The sequence below is a fragment of the Ipomoea triloba genome, chromosome 1 (assembly GCF_003576645.1).
Source record: "Ipomoea triloba cultivar NCNSP0323 chromosome 1, ASM357664v1".
In the NCBI taxonomy this organism is placed as follows: Eukaryota; Viridiplantae; Streptophyta; class Magnoliopsida; order Solanales; family Convolvulaceae; genus Ipomoea; species Ipomoea triloba.
Window position 1 is genome coordinate 33010064 of NC_044916.1, and position 21879 is coordinate 33031942.

The 21879-nt window shown below is 37.5% G+C and overlaps 4 protein-coding genes across 7 annotated transcripts in view; 2 read left to right on the forward strand and 2 right to left on the reverse strand.

Annotated features, from left to right (window-relative positions):
* The first annotated feature begins 792 nt into the window (after positions 1-792).
* On the forward strand, positions 793-2376 carry LOC116012700. The gene is made up of 3 exons (XM_031252345.1): positions 793-1923; positions 2161-2292; positions 2359-2376. Exons 1-3 carry the CDS (start codon positions 793-795, stop codon positions 2374-2376), a joined length of 1281 nt encoding a protein of 426 aa, XP_031108205.1.
* A 1584-nt stretch (positions 2377-3960) lies between these two features.
* Positions 3961-9115, forward strand: LOC116030289 (zinc finger CCCH domain-containing protein 34-like). Its single transcript, XM_031272503.1, has 7 exons — positions 3961-4485; positions 4571-4716; positions 4969-5034; positions 6308-6427; positions 6545-6883; positions 6978-7295; positions 8088-9115. The coding sequence occupies exons 1-7, from the start codon at positions 4392-4394 to the stop codon at positions 8418-8420; spliced, it is 1416 nt and encodes a 471-aa protein (XP_031128363.1). The 5' UTR covers positions 3961-4391; the 3' UTR covers positions 8421-9115.
* A 1087-nt stretch (positions 9116-10202) lies between these two features.
* LOC116020764 (proline-rich receptor-like protein kinase PERK3) lies at positions 10203-13306 on the reverse strand. Of its 4 annotated transcripts, XM_031261297.1 has the most exons (8): positions 13053-13306; positions 12460-12834; positions 12160-12395; positions 11886-12012; positions 11740-11811; positions 11448-11637; positions 10744-10879; positions 10203-10648 (listed from the first exon to the last, which is right to left on the reverse strand). In XM_031261297.1, exons 2-8 carry the CDS (start codon positions 12620-12622, stop codon positions 10400-10402), a joined length of 1173 nt encoding a protein of 390 aa, XP_031117157.1. In that variant the 5' UTR covers positions 12623-12834; positions 13053-13306; the 3' UTR covers positions 10203-10399. The 4 variants fall into 4 exon arrangements, with proteins under 4 accessions (XP_031117157.1, XP_031117163.1, XP_031117150.1 ...); XM_031261303.1 differs by lacking the exon at positions 13053-13306 and having other exon boundaries at positions 10744-10876; positions 12460-13036; XM_031261290.1 differs by lacking the exon at positions 13053-13306 and having other exon boundaries at positions 12460-13036.
* Positions 13307-15943: 2637 nt separating this feature from the next.
* LOC116001613 (acyl-CoA-binding domain-containing protein 6) overlaps positions 15944-21879 on the reverse strand; it is a 7665-nt gene continuing 1729 nt past the window's right edge. Inside the window, exons 2-17 of the mRNA XM_031241505.1 lie at positions 21634-21721; positions 20454-20532; positions 20222-20374; positions 20053-20130; positions 19815-19919; positions 19517-19583; positions 19379-19440; positions 18790-18929; positions 18518-18644; positions 18303-18417; positions 18085-18173; positions 17915-17998; positions 17483-17818; positions 16719-17237; positions 16545-16604; positions 15944-16143 (exon numbers count right to left, since the gene is read on the reverse strand). Coding sequence (XP_031097365.1) covers positions 16063-16143; positions 16545-16604; positions 16719-17237; positions 17483-17818; positions 17915-17998; positions 18085-18173; positions 18303-18417; positions 18518-18644; positions 18790-18929; positions 19379-19440; positions 19517-19583; positions 19815-19919; positions 20053-20130; positions 20222-20374; positions 20454-20532; positions 21634-21686 — 2148 coding nt within the window. The 5' untranslated portion in view covers positions 21687-21721 and the 3' untranslated portion in view covers positions 15944-16062. The remainder of the gene's footprint in view (positions 16144-16544; positions 16605-16718; positions 17238-17482; positions 17819-17914; positions 17999-18084; positions 18174-18302; positions 18418-18517; positions 18645-18789; positions 18930-19378; positions 19441-19516; positions 19584-19814; positions 19920-20052; positions 20131-20221; positions 20375-20453; positions 20533-21633; positions 21722-21879) is intronic.

Consider the following 21879-nt stretch of genomic DNA (forward strand, 5'->3'; position numbering starts at 1 on the left):
TATGATGATCAATGGGACTATGAGGTAGAAATTGATAGGGAACTAGGAGATGATACCCTAATGTATGATGAAGTTGAAAGTGAAGATGATATCAGTGGCAGTGTTGGTGAGGAATTTGTTGAGGTTGAAGGAGTTGATGTAAGGGACACTGCAACTAGTTCACATGGTCAGGGGTTAGATGGTTTAGGGAAACAGAATGAGGAATTTCCAGAGGTTGAATGCAATCTTTCTGAACAAGTGTTGAGAAGCTTGTGTGATTCAGATTCAGATGAAGGAGTTAGTGGGCCTGTGAATGTGTTTAAGGAGAGGAATTTGAAAAAAGAAGGGTTTAAATTTGTTACTGGAATGGTTTTTAATTCAGCTAGGGAATTCAAGTGGGCAGTTGAATATCATGAAGCCTTGAGACACAAGGATGTCAAGTTTAAGAAAAATGAGGCCAGGAGAGTAAGGGCTGTGTGTAGACACAATAACACTTGCAAATGGAGTATCTTTGGTTCCAAAAGCAATCCAAACTGTCCTTTTACTATCAAGACATACAACCAAGTTCACTCATGTGGAAACCAAGATGAAAACAAGGTTGTCACTTCTGGATTTCTGGCTAAATTCTTTAAGGATGATTTTAGAGTAAATACAGATTGGGGTAGAGGACCATTCCAGGAACATGTGAAGGCAAAATTTAACTGTCAGCTAACTAGAAATCAAGCCTATTTGGCAAAAAAGAAAGCCATGAAGTAAATAGATGGTCAAGATTCAGAACAGTTCAAGTTGTTGAATGACTACTGTGAGGAGTTGATGAGGAGTAATCCAGGTACCACTGTCAAGATGAAGTTAGACAGTGAGTTCATTGTCAATGGAAGGCCTAGGTTTGTAAGGCTTTACATTTGCTTTGCAGCATGCAAGGAAGGATTTATTAGTGGATGTAGACCCATCATTGGTCTAGATGGCTGCCACCTGAAAGGTTCTCAAAAGGGAGGGCAACTACTAAGTGTTATAGGTTTAGATGGTGATAATAGCATATTTCCAGTGGCCTTTGCTATTGTAGAGGGTGAGTTGAAAGATTCATGGTGTTGGTTTTTAAAACTTTTGGATGATGACTTAAATTTGTCAAACAACCCTAGTGCTTGGACAATAATATCTGATAAACAAAAGGGTTTACTTCAAGCTGTTGAGGAGTTGTTTCCAGGTTTGGAACATAGGTTCTGTGCAAGGCATATGCATGCCAATTTCCTTAAGGATGGTTTTACAAGCCATGCACTAAAAATGCAATTCTGGGTAGTTTGTAAGGCTAATACAGAGGCAGAATATCATGCTAGAATGGGGGAGCTAAAGACCTTGAATGTTAAAGCTTTTGAATGGTTAAGTGCAAGGGATCCAAAACATTACTCTAGAGCCTTTTTCAGCACATTCCCAAAGAGTGATTTGCTTCTCAATAACTTGTGTGAATCTTGGAATAGTTGCATATTAAATTTCAGGGATAAGCCAGTTCAAACCATGTGTGAGAAGATAAGAATATATCTGATGACTAGGATGCAAAAGAATAGGGACAAAATGAGGAATTATTCATCCATGGTGTGTCCAAGAATTCTGAAATTGATTGAGGAAGGCAAAGATAAGTGTGCTAGATTCACTGCTTACAAAGCTGTTGATGATATTTATCAAGTAGATGATGACAACTTCAAGCCTTTCAAGGTAGATTTAAGTAAGAGGGAGTGTAGTTGCAGGAGATGGGACCTCACTGGCATCCCTTGTTCACATGCCATTGCAGCTATAAGGAAAAAGGGTGATCTTCCAGAGCTTTATGTTCATCAGTGTTATTCTGTGGAGCAGTATTTGAGAGCTTATGGCCCTGCAATCTTGCCTATTAGAGCTGAAGAGTTATGGCACAAAACAGAGTTGCCCTCTCCATTGCCACCAAAGTATAAGGCACAACCTGGGAGGCCAAAAAAAAAAGAGAAAAGTTGATCCAATTGTTGAAAAACCTGATCAGACAAAGCTTGGAAAGAAAGGTGAAAAAAAAAATGTAGACTCTGTGGCATGAAAGGTCATAATAGAACAACTTGCAAGGGAAAAGGACAAGAGGTAAACAAAAAACTATGTGGCATGTAACTTTATTAAACATACTGTGATTATATATTGAATCTTATCTAATCTGCTTTGTAGGTTCAACAACCACATTCCCATGTGCCACAACAACCAGTCTCTGATCAGGTAGAAGAAAACAATGAAGTTGTAGGGCAATTTGAAGATGTAGTAGTTGAGACACAAGTTCCTGACTTTGTGTTAAATGAAATGGTAAGTGCACTTTGACTTCAATCCTTCAAGTTTTGATTCTTTTAGCTAATCTGTACTTTTTTTCAGGAAGAAATGTCATCATAACCATCTCAAAGCACTGGTGGAGCCAATGCAATCCGAACTGTTTCAGATTTTATTGCTGCTAATGAACCAACATCTACGACGAAGAAATATATAACAGTTGGAGGCATAAGATACTCATATTCTGAAGCATATTTGATAAGGAAGTGATGAAGTAGTCTGTTATGTGCAGTGTACTGGTTACTTAGTCTGAAGCATAAGTAATGTGTGCAAATGTTTTGGATGACAATGCTTTGACAATGTTTTGGTAAACTCTTGGTCACAAGTTAGGCAATTCTGTAAATGTGACCATTTTGGCATTCTGACAATTACCAGACTTCTGTAACCATTTTGGTATTTAATGAAAGCTTCTATTTCCATTTTGGTATTCATTTGACATTTTGGTATTTAGCAGACTATCCTAGTGTGTGTAAATAGCCATTCATTTGACCAGAAATGTGTGCAACCAACTATAAAAGAGATAAATGTTCAGTACATTACACAATTGTCTTCTCACTGCAGCCAATTGTAACCATAAATGTGTGCAACCAAGCTTCTCATTCAACAAAAAAAATTAGTACATTAAACAATTGAAACACTACATACACTGATACATTTCTCATAAACACTACTCTACTTTAGCTGCAATATCCGTACAGTTGATGAACCAGTTCTCATACAAACACTTATAACAAACATTGCAATTACAATTCCAAATCCAAATCCAAAAAAAAAATTCATCTTCGACTCCCAACTCTTCTTATGAATTTCAAGATCTTTTTTCTCAACTGTCAAATTCAGCTTCTCAATCTCCTTTTCATAGTTATTTGCCATCTTCAACAACCCTCTAATCACCTTTGCTACGCGTTCGGATACATCGTAATCCATCCATTCAAAATACCGGCAGCTCTCGTTTCCCTGACCATTCACCATTCACAAATTCGAATTACAAAACAACAAATAAATACCCTAATACTTCCCTAGAAATTTACACTTACCCCGTATCTTGGACATGCCCTATATCTCTTCCCTGGGTTAGGATAACTCCATGACATCTTTAATGGAGCCAAATATCCGCACCTACATCGCACATCACCCATGAATTCCGCTGAAGATGTATTGTTGGAAGACATTTTCGTTTTTCTTTCTTCGGTTTTTCTTTCTTCGCTTGGAGCTGCTCTAGGGTTCTTGCGCTGAGTGGAATGAAGAGGGCAAGGATATACGTAATAATAGGGAGAATTGGGATTTAACATATGAAATGTCCAGTTTACCCTTCCTAAATCAAGCTCCTCACCGGCAATTAGACGGAAATCGGCCGGAAGGGTTAAGTTGACGCATCTCATTTTATTCCAGGGGTTAAATCGATGATTACGAGATTAAGGGACAACATTGACAGTTCGCGAATAATTGAGGGACCAAATAGGTGATTAATCCAATAAAGAATGCATAATCATATCATAAATGAAAAAGGCAAACGCCAAAGAGGAGAAAAAGTGGGAGAGAATTCACACGCACACAAAAGAGCCCAAAGGAAAATAAAAAAACACAAATACAGTCACACAGTGTGTGTGAGATATAGAGAGAGAAAGAGGGAGAGAGAGAGAGAGAGAGAGAGAGAGGGAGAGAGAGAGAGAGAGAGAGAGAGAAATAGGAAAAAAAGAAAAAAGAGAAATGCAGAGGAGCACTAGACTAGATCACTAGAGAGGGTAGAGAGCTTCAACCCACCCACCCACCCCTCTTTCGTCTCCACCCGGAACTCACTTTCTCTCTCTAAAACTCCCAAAAACTAAACTGATCAAACCAAAATATTTTTCATAGCTCTCTACAAAAACACACACACACTCTCTCTCTCTGTCTCGCACGCACACTGTCTGTAGATACGTATACAAGATATATAATCCGTACATATATACATCTCTCCTTCGCTCTCTCTCTCTCTCTTTCTCTCTTTCGTTCTGTATTGTGCATAGGTGTTGGTATATATATATATATTTATAGAGAGAGAGAGAGAGAGAGAGAGAGGGAGGAGTGGTAGGAGAATGGAGAGGTCTAGTGGGACCCAAGCAATGGAGGGGACATCGGTGGATCCGGTGGCGGAGTGGATGGCGCCGGGCGGCGAGACGGGGCTCGAAGGTCAGTTGCATTTGAATTTCGTGTCGAATTTCCCGGATTTTGCGGTAATGTGGATCGGAATTTAGTGGTTTAACTGTGAATGCAGAGCCTATGTGGCAGTTGACACTCGGCGGTGGGTCCGAATCCTACCCGGAACGGCCCAACGAGGCCGATTGTATTTATTACTTGAGGACAGGTTTCTGTGGCTATGGCGATCGCTGTCGGTTCAACCATCCCCGAGACCGTAGTTTGGTAAAACTTCTCGCTCAATTTCTTTATTTTTCCGAACAAAACTTTCAATTTATAAAGGTTATTTTGTTTGGAATTTGGCGTGATCATTGTTTTCCAAACCGCAATTCTGCGCAGATTGTGTTTTTACTGCGTAGATTTGATGATAATTAGCGTAAGGATCGAGTCTATTGATGGGAAGATCTTCTTCAATTGTGAGTAAAATTTGGAAATTTTGACATGCATTGACTGAATTTTATTGTTTAACTGTTTCAGACTGTGGGAGCTATAAGGTCTAGTGGGGGAGAGTACCCAGAAAGAGTGGGTCAACCAGTTTGCCAGGTAAATTTCCTTAAATACCTGCTTGCTATTGGTTGTAGAATTCTGGCCGTTTGCTGAATTACTAACAATGAGGATATATAGTTTCTGGACATTGTTCTGTTATAATGTTTTTGGTTGCTTCTTGTCAGGTTCTAAAAGACTTCAGCTTTGGCTGTTAATCCTGTTATAATGAATTTGTCTTTTTCCCTCATTTGGAAACATGATCTTTAAATGACATCTTATTCTTCTTTAGTACTTCTGTTGATGATGCTGTTGAGAATGAACTCTGTTAGTTTTCAAGTGATTTTGATTTTGTCATATTTGAACTTCTGCTCTGGTTGTCATGAATTAGTTTTTATCCATCCTTTGGAGATATGCTCTGTCAATGGAAGCTTAGCATCTGACCTTATATTGATGGTGCCGTTCAAAATGTATTTTTATGGTACTTTTGAATGCTTAACAAGGAAAGATGCAAGTATCTATTTTTCTGAAACATTGTGGTTTCTCTTCTTATTTTCCATCCGGAAGACTAGAAGTGTTAGTGTCTGCTATATATTTTCCCTTCATTTTGGGTATTTTGATTGAATTTCTTTTGAGTCTGAATACATCTCTTAAATGTGAATGATGCTTCCTTTTATAAAATGGGCAATGGGAACTACACCTGGTAGGATATACTATGATTTTTAGTCAACAATTGTTTAATGAGTACCAAAGATTCATCCTTTTGGTTGATTCTTGGATGGGAATGGTAAGTAATTGGTGTCACTCTTATTGGTACATTTTTCTTTTGTTATTTCTGTATGATATGTTCTACTATTGATAATAAGCAGGTTTAATTTCTTTCCTTAAATGATTGGGATGAGTTTCTATTTCCTTAAATACTTGAGATGAGTTTCTTTATAGAATGTGAAGATGTTGTTCTTGATGAATGCGGCATTTCCTAGTTTCTGCTGTGTTGTTGATATAGAAACTCTATATCATCTTGCAAGTTGATATAGGAATTCTAACCTGGTTGGTCCAAGTTTGTTCATCTTATTGTATCTGTTCTCAAATCATAAGGTCTTATATTGCCTTAACAGAACTTGTTCAGTTTTTCTATATTCACATGACTTTTGTATGGTATCTGTCAAGTATCGATTCTGTAAAACACAGATTTCCCATTCAACAGTTTCTTGTTATGGGGGAGGTACTATATATATATGTATATATATATATATATATATATATATATGATAGGAAAGCCAATTATACCATTTCTGGCTGGTTTATGGTTTTCTCTGTTCTTAACTTGTAGTACTATATGAGGACGGGAATGTGTAAATTTGGTGCTTCTTGCAAGTATCACCATCCAAGACAGGGAGGTGGATCTCCTGCTCCAGTAGCTCTGAATATTTATGGATGCCCATTACGACCGGTTCGCATTTTTGTGTTTTCTATTTTTCAAACCTTTCATTTTGTTGTAAATGTGATTGATGTTCTGGTGCTACTTTTGAACTGCTTCTCCGTTTGGCTCATAATTTTTTTTTAACAGGGTGAAAAGGAATGTTCATACTATGTAAAAACAGGGCAGTGCAAATTTGGGATGACCTGTAAATTCCATCATCCACAGCCAGCTGGCATACAAGTTCCAGCACCAAGTCCTGGGCCTGGACCTGGACCTTTGCCTGCACCAACAGCTGTTCCTCCACCTGCTATTTATCCTATTATGCAGTCTCCTGTTCAATCATCTCAACAGTATGGGATAATGCCTGGAAACTGGTCAGTCCCCAGGCCAGTTCTGTTTCCAGGTTCATACATCCCTGGAACTTATAGTCCTATGCTGCTTCCCCCTGGACTGGTTCCAGTTCCAGGGGGCTGGACTCCTTACCCGGTAGATATTTTGAAATTTTACTATGTTACTGTTAGTTTAGAATTTGGTTGAAAGGATCTATAATCTTTCTGTTGTAATTGAATTTTTCCTACAGGCACCCCTTAGTCCAGTTGCCTCTCCTAATACTCAAACCACTTCTGGGGCTGGATCAGTTTACGGCTTTACACAATTATCTTCTTCAGCGCCAGCCTATTCAGGAACATATGTATCTGTTACATCTTCTGTCGCTCCTTCAGCAGGTAGCCAGAAAGAGCATGCATTTCCCCAAAGACCTGGTGAACCTGAATGCCAACATTACATGAAAACGGGGGATTGTAAATTTGGGTCTTCATGCAGATACCATCATCCTCCAGATTGGAGTGGACCAAAAACAAATTTTTTTCTTGGCCCAATGGGTCTTCCACTACGCCCGGTAAGGCTTAGTCTAAGTGCCTAACTATGTGCAGAGTGGTAAGAGCATTTTTATATGTGCAATTGGAATTTTAACCATCTTCACTGCAAAAAGTATCCTTAGCCTCTTTCATGTTTGTATAATTCTTTCTTTATCTTTTACTCATAAATTTTCTTCCCATTTAAAATTTATTATTTTATGTGTTTCATACACGTTCTCTTTCTAAATTTCAATGCTAAGAATATTTGACCTATTTTTTTATTCCTTATTTACAGGTTATTTTAGTAATCTATGTATTTAATTTATTAAGTTGCTCCACACTTTGTAAATTTGAGAAGGTAAAGAAACATAAAATCTTATTGTTATGAAAATTTTGGGGGTATCAAATATGGTTTTTGAAAGTTGAGGGGGGCTTTTGCTTGCCCTCAAGTAATATATTTGCCTCTGCCAAAGTCTGCATATCATGTTGAAATTTTAATTATTATTCAACTAGTTTTCATTTGGTTGGTATTTGAGCTTAAACATTAAATCAGGCAATGGGTGCAATGTGAAGAAGGCGAAAGAAACACTTCCATACCATGTAACATAGGTTACACAATTACCTTTATGTCATGTGTTTACTTTGTGCTCCTGTCATTTTTATAGACTTTTATATTTGTGACTTGAACACCAGTCGTATACTTGGTCTAACATTGGTTAAATGACATTCTCTTGCTATTATAGAAAATCCTAATAATCTTACAACGTCTTCTCTTGCTTGCTTGTTGAATATGCTCGATGATTTAATTGCTTGTACTTCTTGATTGCTTTCAGGGTGCACCAATTTGCTCTCACTATTCAGTAAATGGTGTCTGCAATTTTGGACCTTCGTGCAAGTTTGACCATCCAATGGGAACACTCAGTTATAGCCCATCCGCATCTTCACTTGCTGATATACCTACTGCTCCCTACCCTGTTGGATCTGCCATGGGTAATTTGGCTCTGCCATCCTCGGGTTTGAGGCCTGACCTTATTTCTGGATCCAACACCCGGACATATTCGAAGACTGGTCCCACCCATTCTGGTACTCAGCAGCCTGGACAGAGTTTTTCATCGAGTGGGGGCAGTAGTACGGGTCATGGAGGTGAGGTTTCCACATCAAGCTAAAAAGATTCAGTGGTCATGTTTTTTCATCGCTCAACGACCATGGAGTAGCATTATATTTTTGGTGCTAGTCTACCTTTAGGAACCTTGTCTTGGTCTTCCACAGTTTTCATCCCTCAGACGTAGCACACACCCCGTAGCTCTGTTCATCTCTATGTTCATAGAACCTCATTACATGGCAACCCCGTTTTCCATTTTGAATAAGTAAAATCCATTCTTCAAGGATCCCACAACCCTCAGTATAGACCTCCTGTAGCTAGCTTCCGAATAACAAGAAACAAACCCGCCTTCTGAACTAGGAGAATTTGCACCCATGCTCAATTTTTGGAGCTTCTTGTTTATTTATGTTGTAGTCTTCTTTTTGGAACGAAAACCACGTCTCAAGTCTCAACTCAAGATTCACGATTCATGCCTCCGTTTTAATCCATCTTGGCGGGGCTTCCAATTTGACTGAGTGAGTTTCAAGTTCTCCTTGTTCTTCCACCTTTTTTGTCTGGGGCTTTGTTGTGCAAAAAAAAACAAAACAGAATGATTCTGAGAACTACAAGCAAGGCAATGTAATGCTGCCTTCTTTATTGGACAAGATCTATACTTGTGTTGTGATATATAATTTGCTTTGACTTGATAAATTTTATCACTATATACACACATCTTATGGGAAAACCTTAGTTTTGTATGCAAAATGCATTTTGATTTCATCCATCTCACCTTATTTACCACTCATTGTTTAGTTAGAACATGTTGCTTTAGGGTTTTCTTTACTTTTGGCTGTAGCATAGTTGCACCATAAAGTGTTTGGAAATGCACCATTAAGTGTCATGCATCTATTTGGTGTGATCATTTTGTGGTGTATCGGTGCATTTAATTGTTGTGCATTTTTTAATAATGTGTGGTGCATTTATGCATACCTAATAGTGAATTTGACCGCACCGCACTGTCTGCACTTGAACCAGTGTATATATATATATATATATATTATGGCATGCAGATGTCCAAAAGTGACCACAAAAGACATTAATAAAGAAGTGCACAAACAAAAGCTTGATGAACACATTACACATGGAAAGCAACATGGATCAAACTTAATATTCTAATAATAAACCAAGCTTGGTGGTGGGGACAACAGTATAAAATTTCAACTTCCAACACACACCTTTTTAGCTCTTTTCCCCTTTGATTAATCAAACTTTAATCACATGCGTGACTGGTCTTGAGAACAATATGGGATGACAATATTAATCTAATCAAAATGGTCAAACTCTTTTTAATTAAATTAAAAATTAATTATTTGAATAAACCCCACAAGTTTTGAATAGAATACTAAACTGGGTTTCATGTCTGGAGACACCTCTTCTAGAAAATCTATGAATACTTCACACATGCACAATAAAATATTCAAGATTTGAAACTGATGGAGATTCCAAAGGGCCCCTTATTTCACATTACATATAGTTTATTTACTACATACCTACTTAAAATATAAAACCAAAATACCAATAAAATAGTGATTGTTAAATCATTCATGGTTCAAGTGTCATGATCAACCTTTTCATAATATTCTCAAATTCACCTTTTTAAATGACAAACTCAAAAGCCTATTAGAATTAGGGAAAAAATTTTATGCTAACTGATCTCTTAATATGGTAGTTCACATCTTAGTTAGGGATGTCATTTCTAGGACAGATTGCATGGATTGGTTGCAATCTCTCAACGTTTTAAAATTTCACAATTTCGATAAAAAAAATTATGATTGCAGACTTTATCGAATTTTAAAAGTTTTCGAAGTTTACAAAAAGTTGACAGATCTCTCCATTTCACAATTTTTTTTAGAGATAACCCAAAGTATTCACCGTCGGACACATACAATTACTAATACCCTGGTTGAATTGTAAACCAGAATAGATAACACATATACACTATTCATACATGAATTGTAAACAACAAATATTGCTATTAATTACATCAAACACTGCTTCCAAATATTAGTTGGTGAATAGCTGACTTCCCAGAGTGAGAGTTGCAGAAGCTTCTCCCATGGCAGTAGAGCCCATGATCTCTTTCTCCAGAATTCTCTCAGCTTCAAGTGCTACCATGTCCATGTTGGGCCTTTCTTTCCCAGGAAAACTTGTGCATCTCATTGCCACCCTTATCAAGTCTCTCATTCCCTCTGCACTGTATTTCCCCATCAGCCTATGGTCCACTAAATCATCTGAACTTAAATGTGCTTCCACCTTTAATTTGCAATCATCAAAACACTGATAATTAAGCTTTAGAGTTTAAGCACTGGTTATGGAGAGAGTGAGTGAGAGTGTTTTTGCATATATACCCATTGATGCATGGTTTGGTTTGATCCCAAACCGCTTATATGTGCAGCCTCTCTTCCTGTTATCAGCTCCCACAGGAACACCCCGAAGCCATAAATGTCGCTTGCCTCAGAGACTACACCACTTTGGTTCACCCTGCTACCACGTTCATGTTCACATCAAGATTAGTGTTGGGCGGAGGCCTAAATGGCCAAGTCTAGCACCATGTGGCTAAGAGACGGTTGGGCAGAGGCCTAAAACTCTGAAAGGCCAAGTCTAGCATCCACTGTAGCTTTTGGCCTAGCGTTAATTGTTTGATCTTAACAATTAGTCATTACTTGATGTGTGTGTATATATATATATGTGTGTGTTGAAATTGAAATGAAATAGGCAGTGCTGTAAAAATCGACCTAGGCGGTTTCCTAAGTGCCAATTAGGTGCTAGGCCCCCCTAGGCTAAGGGTATTTTACTCTTATGCGGATATTTGTCAGCTGGTTGACTAGGCGGCAAACTCGGCACCTGAGTCGGCCAACTTGGCCAATCTTGGCACCCGAGTCAGCCAACTTGGTGCCTAACTTGGTCGAGTGTTTTTTTTTGTGTGTGTGATGTGTACATTGCTGTGTTTTTCTTATTATTATTACTCGGCTGCCTAGGCGCTAAGTGCCCCTGGGCGCCTGAACAGCGCCTAGCACCTTCTACAACATTGGAAATAGGTAGTGTTGTTTACTCGGGGTCAATGAAGGGAGACTCTTGGATCGAGTGAGAAGGGCCTGCAGCATCATGGTTGATCTCTTTAAGCAGCCTTGAAATCCCTGCATCTGCAACTTTAGCAATGAAGTTCTCATCAACCAACACATTGCCTGTCTTGAAGTTCCCATGAACAACTGGGGGGCACTGCCCATGCAAATGACACAAACCTGTGGCAATATTAAACAACACCAGAAACATAAGTCCTATGTTTCTTGATTCTTGGTAAAAACTCACTTGTTATGTTACATCATAACATCATTCATTCATGCCTTTAGCAGTCCCAGAAGCAATGGAGAGCCTTTGCTTGAATTCCACCTTTGTTGAGGAATCCCTTCCCATCCCTGCCAAATTCAATCATCAATCTGAGATAACAACACGCGAATTATACAATACAATTGCCAGTAATGAGCCCTACCATACAAGTGATTACACATTGTTCCATTTGGCAAGTATTCAAGAACCAGAATTTGGTATCCACCCTCCTGACAGTAGCCTAGGAGATTGACTAGGTTGCGGTGTTGTGTCATTGACAAACGAGCCACCTAGACATCATCAAAGTCAGATAAAACCACGTCACATTTATCCAATTCTTGATCAAATACTAAGATGTTAGGCCTGCAGGCATTTGATCATCTCAGAAATGTGAGTTTTGCTACTTTAATTAATCTTTATAGTTTATATATATATACCTCTTCACTGAATTGTTGCCTAGGAGCAGCCGAACGAGTTTTGATGGCCACAATGGTTCCATCAAAGAGGAATCCTTTAAACACCAGACCAAAGCTCCCACAGCCAATGAGATTACTCTGATCAAAATTCTTGGTGGCTTGCTCCAGCTCCTGCATTCTGAACACCCTCGCCCCCTCAGGAACGCCCCCCCGAGCCAACGCTAGGGACGAGACAGGCCCTCCTGTTTTCTGTTCCACTATAATGCTCAAATTAGAAGAAACCAAAAAAAAAAAAAAAAAAAAAACAGGATTATGGTATACCTGCTGCAGATGGATCTGAGGAAGCTGTGTCTGAATTCCTATTGGAATACCTCTTATAGTGAAACATACAAAAACAGACCAAGATTATGACCCCCATTAGCACCAATGCCCCTCCAATTCCCCCTGCAATGGCTGCAAATGAACTTGCTGTACTGGAAATCATCTCTCCCACAATCAACTGACCTTAGAAGCATTGATCTTTGGAGAATAAAGAGATTGCCCACATTAACTTTTTCCCCATAGAAGGCTTACATGCTTCTTCATATGCTTTGTTTGGGACAGGAAAACAATGTTGGATTGAAGAAGATTCCCAGGTACAATATGGCTGGCTGTGATGTAATATTGTTTCATTGGAAGCTGAGTGATCTCAAGCATCTGCTTGGGGAACAGAAAACTAGGGTTAATATGCAATGCTGCCAAAACTCTTCCATATGACAACTCATCCCTCCCTGCCTTTTCACAAACATTGATAAATCCAAATTCTTGAAGGATCTTTCTTAAGGACAGACAGACAAGTGGAAAAAAAAAACACCCTTAATCTAATGTCATAAACACCTGTTTTTCAGCCCCCAAAAACATATATACATACATACCAGACTGTGTGTATATACACAAATATAAGTAGTTCATGTTCCTAGATTCAGGCAGGCAGTTAAGATTGAAGAAAAAACAGCAAAGAACAAACATGGGCACTGAGGATTATTGTTCATGCTACATAGCAAGAGTATCTATCAGGTGAAAAATTATGACTGTCAAGAAACACAATTATTATAAAGTTAGTGATGATTATTCATGATTCTACTCCCTGCTGACCATATCAGCATCAAAATTTGCTCCTTTTCACTGTAATCAATGTGGTTAGAGAACTTTTATAGGGGGTTGGCTAATTCAGAAATTCTAAAAAGCACAATGGGGAACTAGTATTTTTTTTCTTTGATACATTAGGTCCAGAACCCTTATTTTCTGATTGGTCAAGATCTCTCAATGACCCGAGATTCTTAATGGGATTCAAACTCTGGCACTGCTGTTGAAGCAAAGCTTTAGGGTGATCGATCAAACCAACTGAGGCCTATTTCTTAAGTACAGGAAAGACTAAAAACTTTATGAAGGGAGGGGTGGGGGTGGGGGTGGGGGAAAATCAAACATCTATATCAACTGTTGTAAAAGTTTTGATTTTTACTAGGATGTAGACACTGGGAAAGCAGACTTTTACTGGACAGACATAATTATTAAGAGAGATCAAAAGGAAAAAAGTAAGTGGGTTATCAGTCTATCATTTCTTGGTCTTTTCTTTGTATTGACTGTATCTGCCCTTTTGCCTGCTTTTTTGTCATATGACCTGGAAAGAAAACAATGGGGTTTACCATTTCTTTTCCTTTGATTGAGACTCCCCCCTTGTGTGAGCCCCATGACAGCTGAGCACATCAGACCTGGAATTTTTTACTGTCTGGTTAAATCTCAACCATTCATCTTGTTAGAATCTAACATTGAACCAAAGTCCGGGCTTAAAAGACCAAATCCAATTAATTAGCTAGTTTAACTCATAACCTTATAAACCCTAACACATCTCATTCCTCAGTTCTTGAAATTTACCTGCATCAAGAGCTGCTATATCCCACAGAATATACTTCAGAACTGTAATGGCTAATGAGTATTGCCATTACATGAGGGAAGATTAGGGGTGTGAAATTATTCCTTGCCCATGTTGTCTTGCTGTGTTTTGTTGAATTTGATTGTGTTTGGGGGTAGACAGTGCAAAAAGGTATGGAATTGGTGGAAATGCACTGTTGATGTTTTGTTTAGATGTGAAAATTGCAAAGGCGCATGTCAGTGAAAGAGTTGGTGAGCATTTCTTGTATGTATCTGCTTCACCTGTCCCACTTTATACCAGATTATCATCAGCATTCACTGTGCCATTCACATTGCTCATTGCTTCTGTCTATATATGTATGTGGGAGATGCTCCCGCCATGTTTGGTAAAATAGCTAGCTTATCTGTTAATTTTGTCTTATTTGACCACTATTAGCTGTTTGACTTGGTTAAAACATCAATATAAGTGTTTGATTAATTAGCTTTTTGTAACTCCAAAATGCTAACAATCATTTACCAAACAGCTAATGATATCAACTAATTATATCCTCTAACCTAATCAGGTAACAACCATTTACCAAACAGGGCATATACCCTTCAGCATTGTGTCTCTTTGTACCCAGTGCAAAGCCGGCTTTAATGTTTTGGGTCTGTAACGAGTAGATTTAGGAGAGAATGTAACATCACTCCCTTTGTTGATAAGTGATAAAGTACACGTGAGAATGAGTTTCATTTTCGGGCAATTTGGGAGAATGCTTCCCTATAATAATAAAGGGCAACTCCAACCAAGTTGGTTGAATTGTTGGTGGTTTTTTTACTTTCTTGGTTAGAACCGATGGACTATGGACATTTAAGACTAGTTTATCTCATTGTGGTCATTTTTCAGCTAGGGTCACAAGACAATATTTACCCAATGCATACCCTCGGGTGGTGATTGCGAATTTTCCTCGCCACCCAAAAAATTTACTAATAATATATTTTTATCTAAATAATTTTAATTTATAGCTCTTCTTAGTGGGGTTGTGTTTGTTTTGTGGGGGAGTTTTCTGAATTCCTGGCCATATTCATTGGATTTTACCAATCATGTGCCTTGTGTCAAAGCCTGCAATTGCTTATATGCACTTGCATTCTCTTTGGCTTTGCAGGTGGTCCTCAACCCAATTCCTATTTGCTGAGGGCTGAGCCTTTCTGTAGTGGATGGTGCCAACTTGCACCAAGCCTGTATTTTGTAACTACTCAATTACATATATCACATTCAAAAACACACTATCATAATATGACGTGAATGAAAATAATGTCACGTGAAAAATTCACGATAGTAAAACAAAAAATACATAATACTTTAATGTAAATACAAGTTCCATTAAGACTTTTAACTAATAGTGACGTTATGCCTATATGGCATAATTGAGACACATGGCATCACAACGAAAAGCATAGTATTAAACCTTTTTAACACATTATATTATAAATGATATTCATAGTTAAGATTAAAGAAGGGCAACCCTTGATTCTCAAGAAAAGAAGTCTATTGACCTTCTTAGTTTGAACTGGTCAGCTATGCACAACCAATGCCCACAAACACCAACACCAACACCAACACCAACAGATTCCCCTTGTCTATAAGTTTCCAAAAGAACCTTAATATCTTGACAAGATGGCAATGTCTTTGAAACAATCATAGTGAGATAGTTGTAATCACTCTCATTGCTGTGTTTTCGCCATCATTTATCATGTAATTGAGATTTGTTGATATTAGCCAATAATTACTTGAGTTTTTCTGTTGAAATTAAAGGAAGTTGATTTTCGTAATGAAGAGCAAAAGATTTGGAGGGCCAGCCAAGATGCCTTTGGTGAGAAGAGATTTAAGATAAAACTGGCAGTGATGAGACGATTTGCAACCGACAATCGCATGATGCTATAAAAATATCATTCAATTACAAATGGGATAGATATCTGAAACCATTATACATAACATACAGTAATATACAAAATACAAGTAGGCTTAATATACTAGACGTGGAAAGGTTTCCGGGGCGTTGGAGCTCGATTCTCCAGGGACTGCAATCTTTGTTTTAGATGGAAAACTTCAACCTGCATTCAATACAGAGCAACAATGAAGTTTCACGCTAATAAGATCATGCCAGTCCTCAAACACACCATCAACAAGCATAGAAAAACAACCATAGAATGATCATGGATGAAAATCAGGGTCCTAGTCTAACCATCTTGATGCATAACATTTATAGTTGATCAGTAGTTGCAGTAATGTGTTGTATCTTAACCTATCATTTATAGCATTCGTCGTGTTTAAGTAGTCATGCATATGTTATAAACTAGAATATAACACAAAGAAACTGACTAAGAGACCTGACTTGGATGGTTTTGAAACTTGACCAATCGAGGCAATTTAGGAAGTCATGGTATGAAACGAGATAGTTTATTGAGAGAAATGAAACCAGTAGAGGTTTCGATTTTTGGCTTGTTATTTATACCTGTAGTTGGAAAGCTCTGGCCCTTTCTCCGCCAAGAAGTCCCCTAGTCGAATGCAGCTCCTACAAATTATAATCAGTCAATATATTTATAGTTTCTAGAAGTCAGGAAGCAGCTAAAGTGCTAAAGGGATTTCAAAAGTACAGCGAGTGCTGCTAAAGAGATTTACGTGTTACCTTTTGTGTATCATCTAAAACTGCCTTGAGAAATGCCACATCATGCTCCAGCCGAACATTATCAGAGTGGACAATATTGGATAAGCTGTTAGCCTCTTCCTGTGCCAATTCTACACTAGCTAGCTTCTCTTTAACCAAGTCTATCTCCTTCAAAGCATCTGCCAGCTTTTTCTCTGTATCCTGCTTACTCTTAAGAGCAGAAGACAGACTCTTATCTGCAGCTTCACGACTTGCCAATGCTGCTGCCAACTGTCCTTCAAGTAGTCCATTCTTCCTCAGCAGAGCAGTAAGTTTTGCTTCATAGGATTGATAGAGACCTATCGGAGCTGATATTCCAAATTTGCAATCGCTCTCTTGAAAGACGAAATCATCACTATCTAGTGGAAAGTTTCCGCTCCCTTGCTTTTTGTGAGTTGCCATGTTTCCAGATTCAGGTATTGTGCAAATTTCTTCAGGAATGGTTTTGCTGTCAATATGTTCAAGTCCAGAATCAAGTTGTCTCGTTCCACGCTCCATTACCTGTAACACAGATCTTACTGATAAGAGCACACCAATACATGTGTTTAAAAAAAAAAAATCCAAGCAGCCTCACCCATTTGCCACCGCTAATTGAAATTCACATTAATTTCTTAAGTAATTTTTATAACCATATCACAAAAACTGCAATTTCTTTACAAGTACTCAATAACATGCATCTCTACTTTAAGAAATAATGGAAACAGAAGTTCAAAGCAACCATAAACTTAGTCATTGCTGCTTTTTACCTGTGAAGAACTTTCATCGTCTGAGCTCTTTGGCATCTTCAAGCTGGTTTCTTCCTCATTGTAAAACTGCTTGCGAAGTGAGACATTACCGGTAACAGAATTTGGATCACTAAGTAAAGACTCAGACAATGACTTTCTACCAGAGCCATGTTCAACTGCAGATGACAACTTCTGTTTTGAAACTGAATCAATATTGTTTTTAGCAACATTACATGGCTGAGCAGCTGACACAATGGATGAAAGACGGTTTCCAGATAGCAAATTTCCAGCTCCTTTACTCAAGGTTGATCTCCGACCCGATGAAGAATCATTCTTTTCAATCATGAGCACTTCAACCTTTAAAACAAAGGTCAAAAGGAGTGAGCACAGGGCCATCCCATTCTCATAAGCATACTGTTACTTGGGGAGAGAAAAACTAAAATTATGTTTCACCTGATTTGAAGGATCCTTCCTAGAACCACCAAAGGCTACAAGGAAATCCCTTTCCTTGTGCTGTACCAGTACTAGGCTGAATCCCTGTATAATTCAAACAAGCATCCATTCAGGATCTTAGACTGCCCACCATATGATTATACAGTAATGAATACAAAAGACCAACATACCTTATTAGTAATGATAGAAGATGAAGGTGATACAACAGTAACAGACCATTCAAGTTTTAGAACATCAAATATCAAAGTCTCAGAATGTCCTGAAAGGATGCAAGTAAAATTTGAGATTAAATAGTTTCAACTTGCAATTACTGTAGGATTGCTACATGCCTACATCCATAAGCTTAAGGCAGTTGATAGTGACACAATTCTTTGCAAGTGATACATACGCTTTTTTCTGCTACCACCTCCTGCAATATACCATTTAGTTCCACAGAGAACTCCACAACAACCAGCTCTAGGTGAGGGATGAAACCCACGTATTTTAATCCTTGACCACACCATCTATAGAAAGAAAACCAGTATTAGGGCATCCTACTAAATTGTTGGGTATTGAACACTCATGGAGTCTGCAAAAGGTCACTTAGAAACAAGATCTACCAACCGTCTCAAAATCAAGTGAGTGCAAGTCATTCAGTGTTCTGGATTTTGATGTTCCACCGAAAATCAAGAGTAGTTTATCATCATAAAGAGTAGCAATGTGATTAGATCTTGCTGATGGACCTGGACCCCTGTAAGGATGCACCAAACAATCAAAAATAAAAATAAATAAATAAGAACTAAAACTGTCCAGGTGCCCCAGGTATCACACAAGAGGCATGAGCCATCATACATCAGTATTGAGAAAGTAAATAAAGTTCACTTGTGGCAACTCACGTGCAATGGAGTGGTAGCCATGTTAAAGATTTTAGATCAAACATATGTAGATCGTTCAGTTTCCTCTTCTTACTATCTTCACCCCCAAACAATATCAGAACCGAACTTGCTCTAACCACTGTATGACCACTGCGAGCAACCTGCCAATTGTACAAGTTGAAATAAGTCTAATGACTTTAGGAAATAATGAAGCATGGGATAGAGACTGATACAATGAAACCCACAGTCAATTTGGTGCTGAAAGAAAACATAAAGGAGGAGTTGCTTTAAATGGAAGAATAATGCAGATATGGTTACATGATGGAAAAAACATCCAAATTCCTAAATCTATCTTTTTGCCTACTGGTTACAAATACGAACATGTCCGAAGCAAAAACCAAAGGTTGCAAAATAAAGCACATGCACAAAGATACAGAAGTAGGAAATGAATCATTATGAAATGGACAAAAGAAGGAAATAATCACAAATGTAGATAAACAACAATAAGATGAGTTAAATGAAGTCCCAGAGCTCCATTGTAGAAGAAAAAGAGCCTGTTAAGCATAACAAACTTCCTTTCTAAAATTTTCTAAAGAAAAAGGAAAATTACCGGGACATCACCCTTAGCTTCCATGAGAGACCAGCATTCTGTTTCAGTGTCAAACGCCCACACTACAAAAGCAAAAAATTCAGATACATATGATTGTGGCAGGGCACAGTTATAAACCTGGCATAGGAGAATATAAACCTGAAACTTTATCACTTCCAGGATCAGATTTCCCTCCAACCAGAAGCACTTTCTTCCCCCAAGAAACCTGGGACAGTAGAGAGAGTTTGATTTTTCCAACAAGCATGATAAGAATGACATGTTGACATTTAATCATGAATATTGTATAAAGAAACTAAATAATGTAAAGGAGTTAAGATGGTAATTACACAATTTGTTCTTGTATATTTTATTGCTCATAAAAGGATATTAGTTCTGTTTAGTTTAGTACAGAAGGACAGATGCATATCTATGCATGTGCATGGATATGGATATATACCAGAGAATGGCCCTTGCAAGCTGGGATTTTTAAGGGGAGACTGGTTGGTGAAAGGTAAAGCTTTGATGATACTGAAGTCCAGGAAAATCTCTCAAAATTCAGAACCTGGAAAATGAATCCAAGAAAATCAATCAATAAATTAAATTCTTCTGATTTACCAGGAAAGAGATGCAACAAATGATTCTATTACAATGAAAATGCTGATTTACATGAACACTAAAAGCTAGTCATCATTTACCTGCACATCTTCTAATAGTCCACTCCCAGACTCACCTCCAACTACTACCATCTTGTTCCCAACAACAGCTGCAGAATGCTATTCAGGAAAAATAAAACTTTGACTTTTGCTTTGCATAGAACATGAGAATATCCATAAAATTGAACTAAAAATACTTAATGCAAACTACATTGAAGCGAGGTATAGGTTTATCCCCAGCAATAGAAAGGACCATCCAATTTTCAGAGCTTCCAGAAGTACAATTGTTAAACTCTGATGCACCAGTAGAATGTTGGCAGCTGCTTTCTTCAGAATCGTTTATGCTATTGCCAACAGCTTCACCCTGTCATATGTGAAGAGATTGATTTACATGTTTGCTTTTCCATGAGTTATACAAAGTAAAAGGAAGGGATATTTCTTACAGTTGAACTGCTAAAACGTTTTGGGTGCCTGATTGGACTTTTAGTTCCCTGAGCAGTGTCTGAAAGTTGAACTTTTAATCTGGTGGGAGATAGAGGGATATGAGAAAATATAAATTATAAAGCATATTTCTAAGTTTCTTTATTCCATTCAGCAAATTTGAAGTACTGTCAATTAAACTACTCGATGCAGGATATAACATATTAAGAAAATATTTTTAAAAATAATAGTAAGTAAAAGTATCAGTAACAAGAAATATATGAAGAACTGGTGAATAGATCTTTTTTAAGTAAACAGACGGAGTTGACATGCCAAACCAGCTAGTGCTGTTCCTAAATTATATGGAGTCAGGTTCAGAGAAAAGTTGCTAGCTTGTAAAATTTGAGCATGCTGTCACTCTCGATCAGGTTAAGGGTTCACTTAAGTTTACAAGATTTCAATGTGAGACACCAAAGAACACACAAAAGTTACTGCATGTAATAGATCATCCTCTGTATGTTTTTTTAAAAAAAATAAATGACTAATAATTGTTACACCATACATGAAAATCTTAAACCAACTACACAAAATCCTGTATCAGAAGCTGCCAATCAATGTCAGACAAAGTCTTTACTCTTTAGTCTTCTTGCTTTTTCTTTGTTCTAATTACTATCTTTGCAGCATAATTATTCTACAAATATAGTGAGTTTGGCCCCAAAGAGCATGTTTTCTGAAACTTGAGCTCAAAGGGTTCAAATGCTAAAGTCTGATAATTGGACTTCTACTAATTCCTTTTGGGGCATCAAACTAGATGATCAGAAAAGTCCAAATATGTTTATCAGGTCAAAATTTCATTCCAGTGCAATGTTGACTATCTAAAGTCATCCACATCAAATCCAAACTATGTTCTAAAAAAAATAAGATCAAAACATTAAAGAAATACATAATATAAACTCCAATAATTGTCACGGTTTTAACAAATTGCAAATCTTGAAACCATAGACTCCAATAATTTTTCATCAATCCACATGAACTCTCCCACATTTTTTTTTAAATACTGAAAGAACAAAACTCTATAGTGCCTTACAAGCACATAGTTAATTCATATTGATTATATGAATGACTATTTTAAGCCTTACACTTGTCACTTGCGTACACACACAATCATAATCCATATACTGGCATGGAGTAGTATAAAATTACCTCCCAAGCTTCATGCGCCTTCTTGAAAAGCCAAACATGTTGTTAACCCCCATATTTCACACAGCTAATATACTCTCAAACCTGAAACCTTCACGCACACACCAAAAACAAATAACATTATCTTTACGAAATTCATTAAAAAAAAAAAAAAAAAAAAAAAAAAAAAAAAAAAAAAAAAAAAAAAAAAAAAAAAAAAAAAAAAAAAAAAAAAAAAAAAAAAAAAAAAAAAAAAAAAAAAAAAAAAAA

What these genes read in the sequence shown, in the direction of transcription:
- LOC116012700 (XM_031252345.1), top strand. Translation starts at nt 793, where the DNA reads ATGAGGAGTAATCCAGGTACCACTGTCAAGATGAAGTTAGACAGTGAG. An exon ending in CATTGCCACCAAAGTATAAG is followed by an intron (nt 1,924 to 2,160) that starts GCACAACCTGGG and finishes TCTGCTTTGTAG; the next exon opens with GTTCAACAACCACATTCCCA.
- LOC116030289 (XM_031272503.1), top strand. Translation starts at nt 4,392, where the DNA reads ATGGAGAGGTCTAGTGGGACCCAAGCAATGGAGGGGACATCGGTGGAT. An exon ending in GGGGCTGGACTCCTTACCCG is followed by an intron (nt 6,884 to 6,977) that starts GTAGATATTTTG and finishes TTTTTCCTACAG; the next exon opens with GCACCCCTTAGTCCAGTTGC. An exon ending in TGGGTCTTCCACTACGCCCG is followed by an intron (nt 7,296 to 8,087) that starts GTAAGGCTTAGT and finishes GATTGCTTTCAG; the next exon opens with GGTGCACCAATTTGCTCTCA.
- LOC116020764 (XM_031261297.1), bottom strand. Translation starts at nt 12,622, where the DNA reads ATGATTTCCAGTACAGCAAGTTCATTTGCAGCCATTGCAGGGGGAATT. An exon ending in AATGTGTAATCACTTGTATG is followed by an intron (nt 11,812 to 11,885) that starts GTAGGGCTCATT and finishes TGAATTTGGCAG; the next exon opens with GGATGGGAAGGGATTCCTCA. An exon ending in TCTCCCTTCATTGACCCCGA is followed by an intron (nt 10,880 to 11,447) that starts GTAAACAACACT and finishes TGAACGTGGTAG; the next exon opens with CAGGGTGAACCAAAGTGGTG.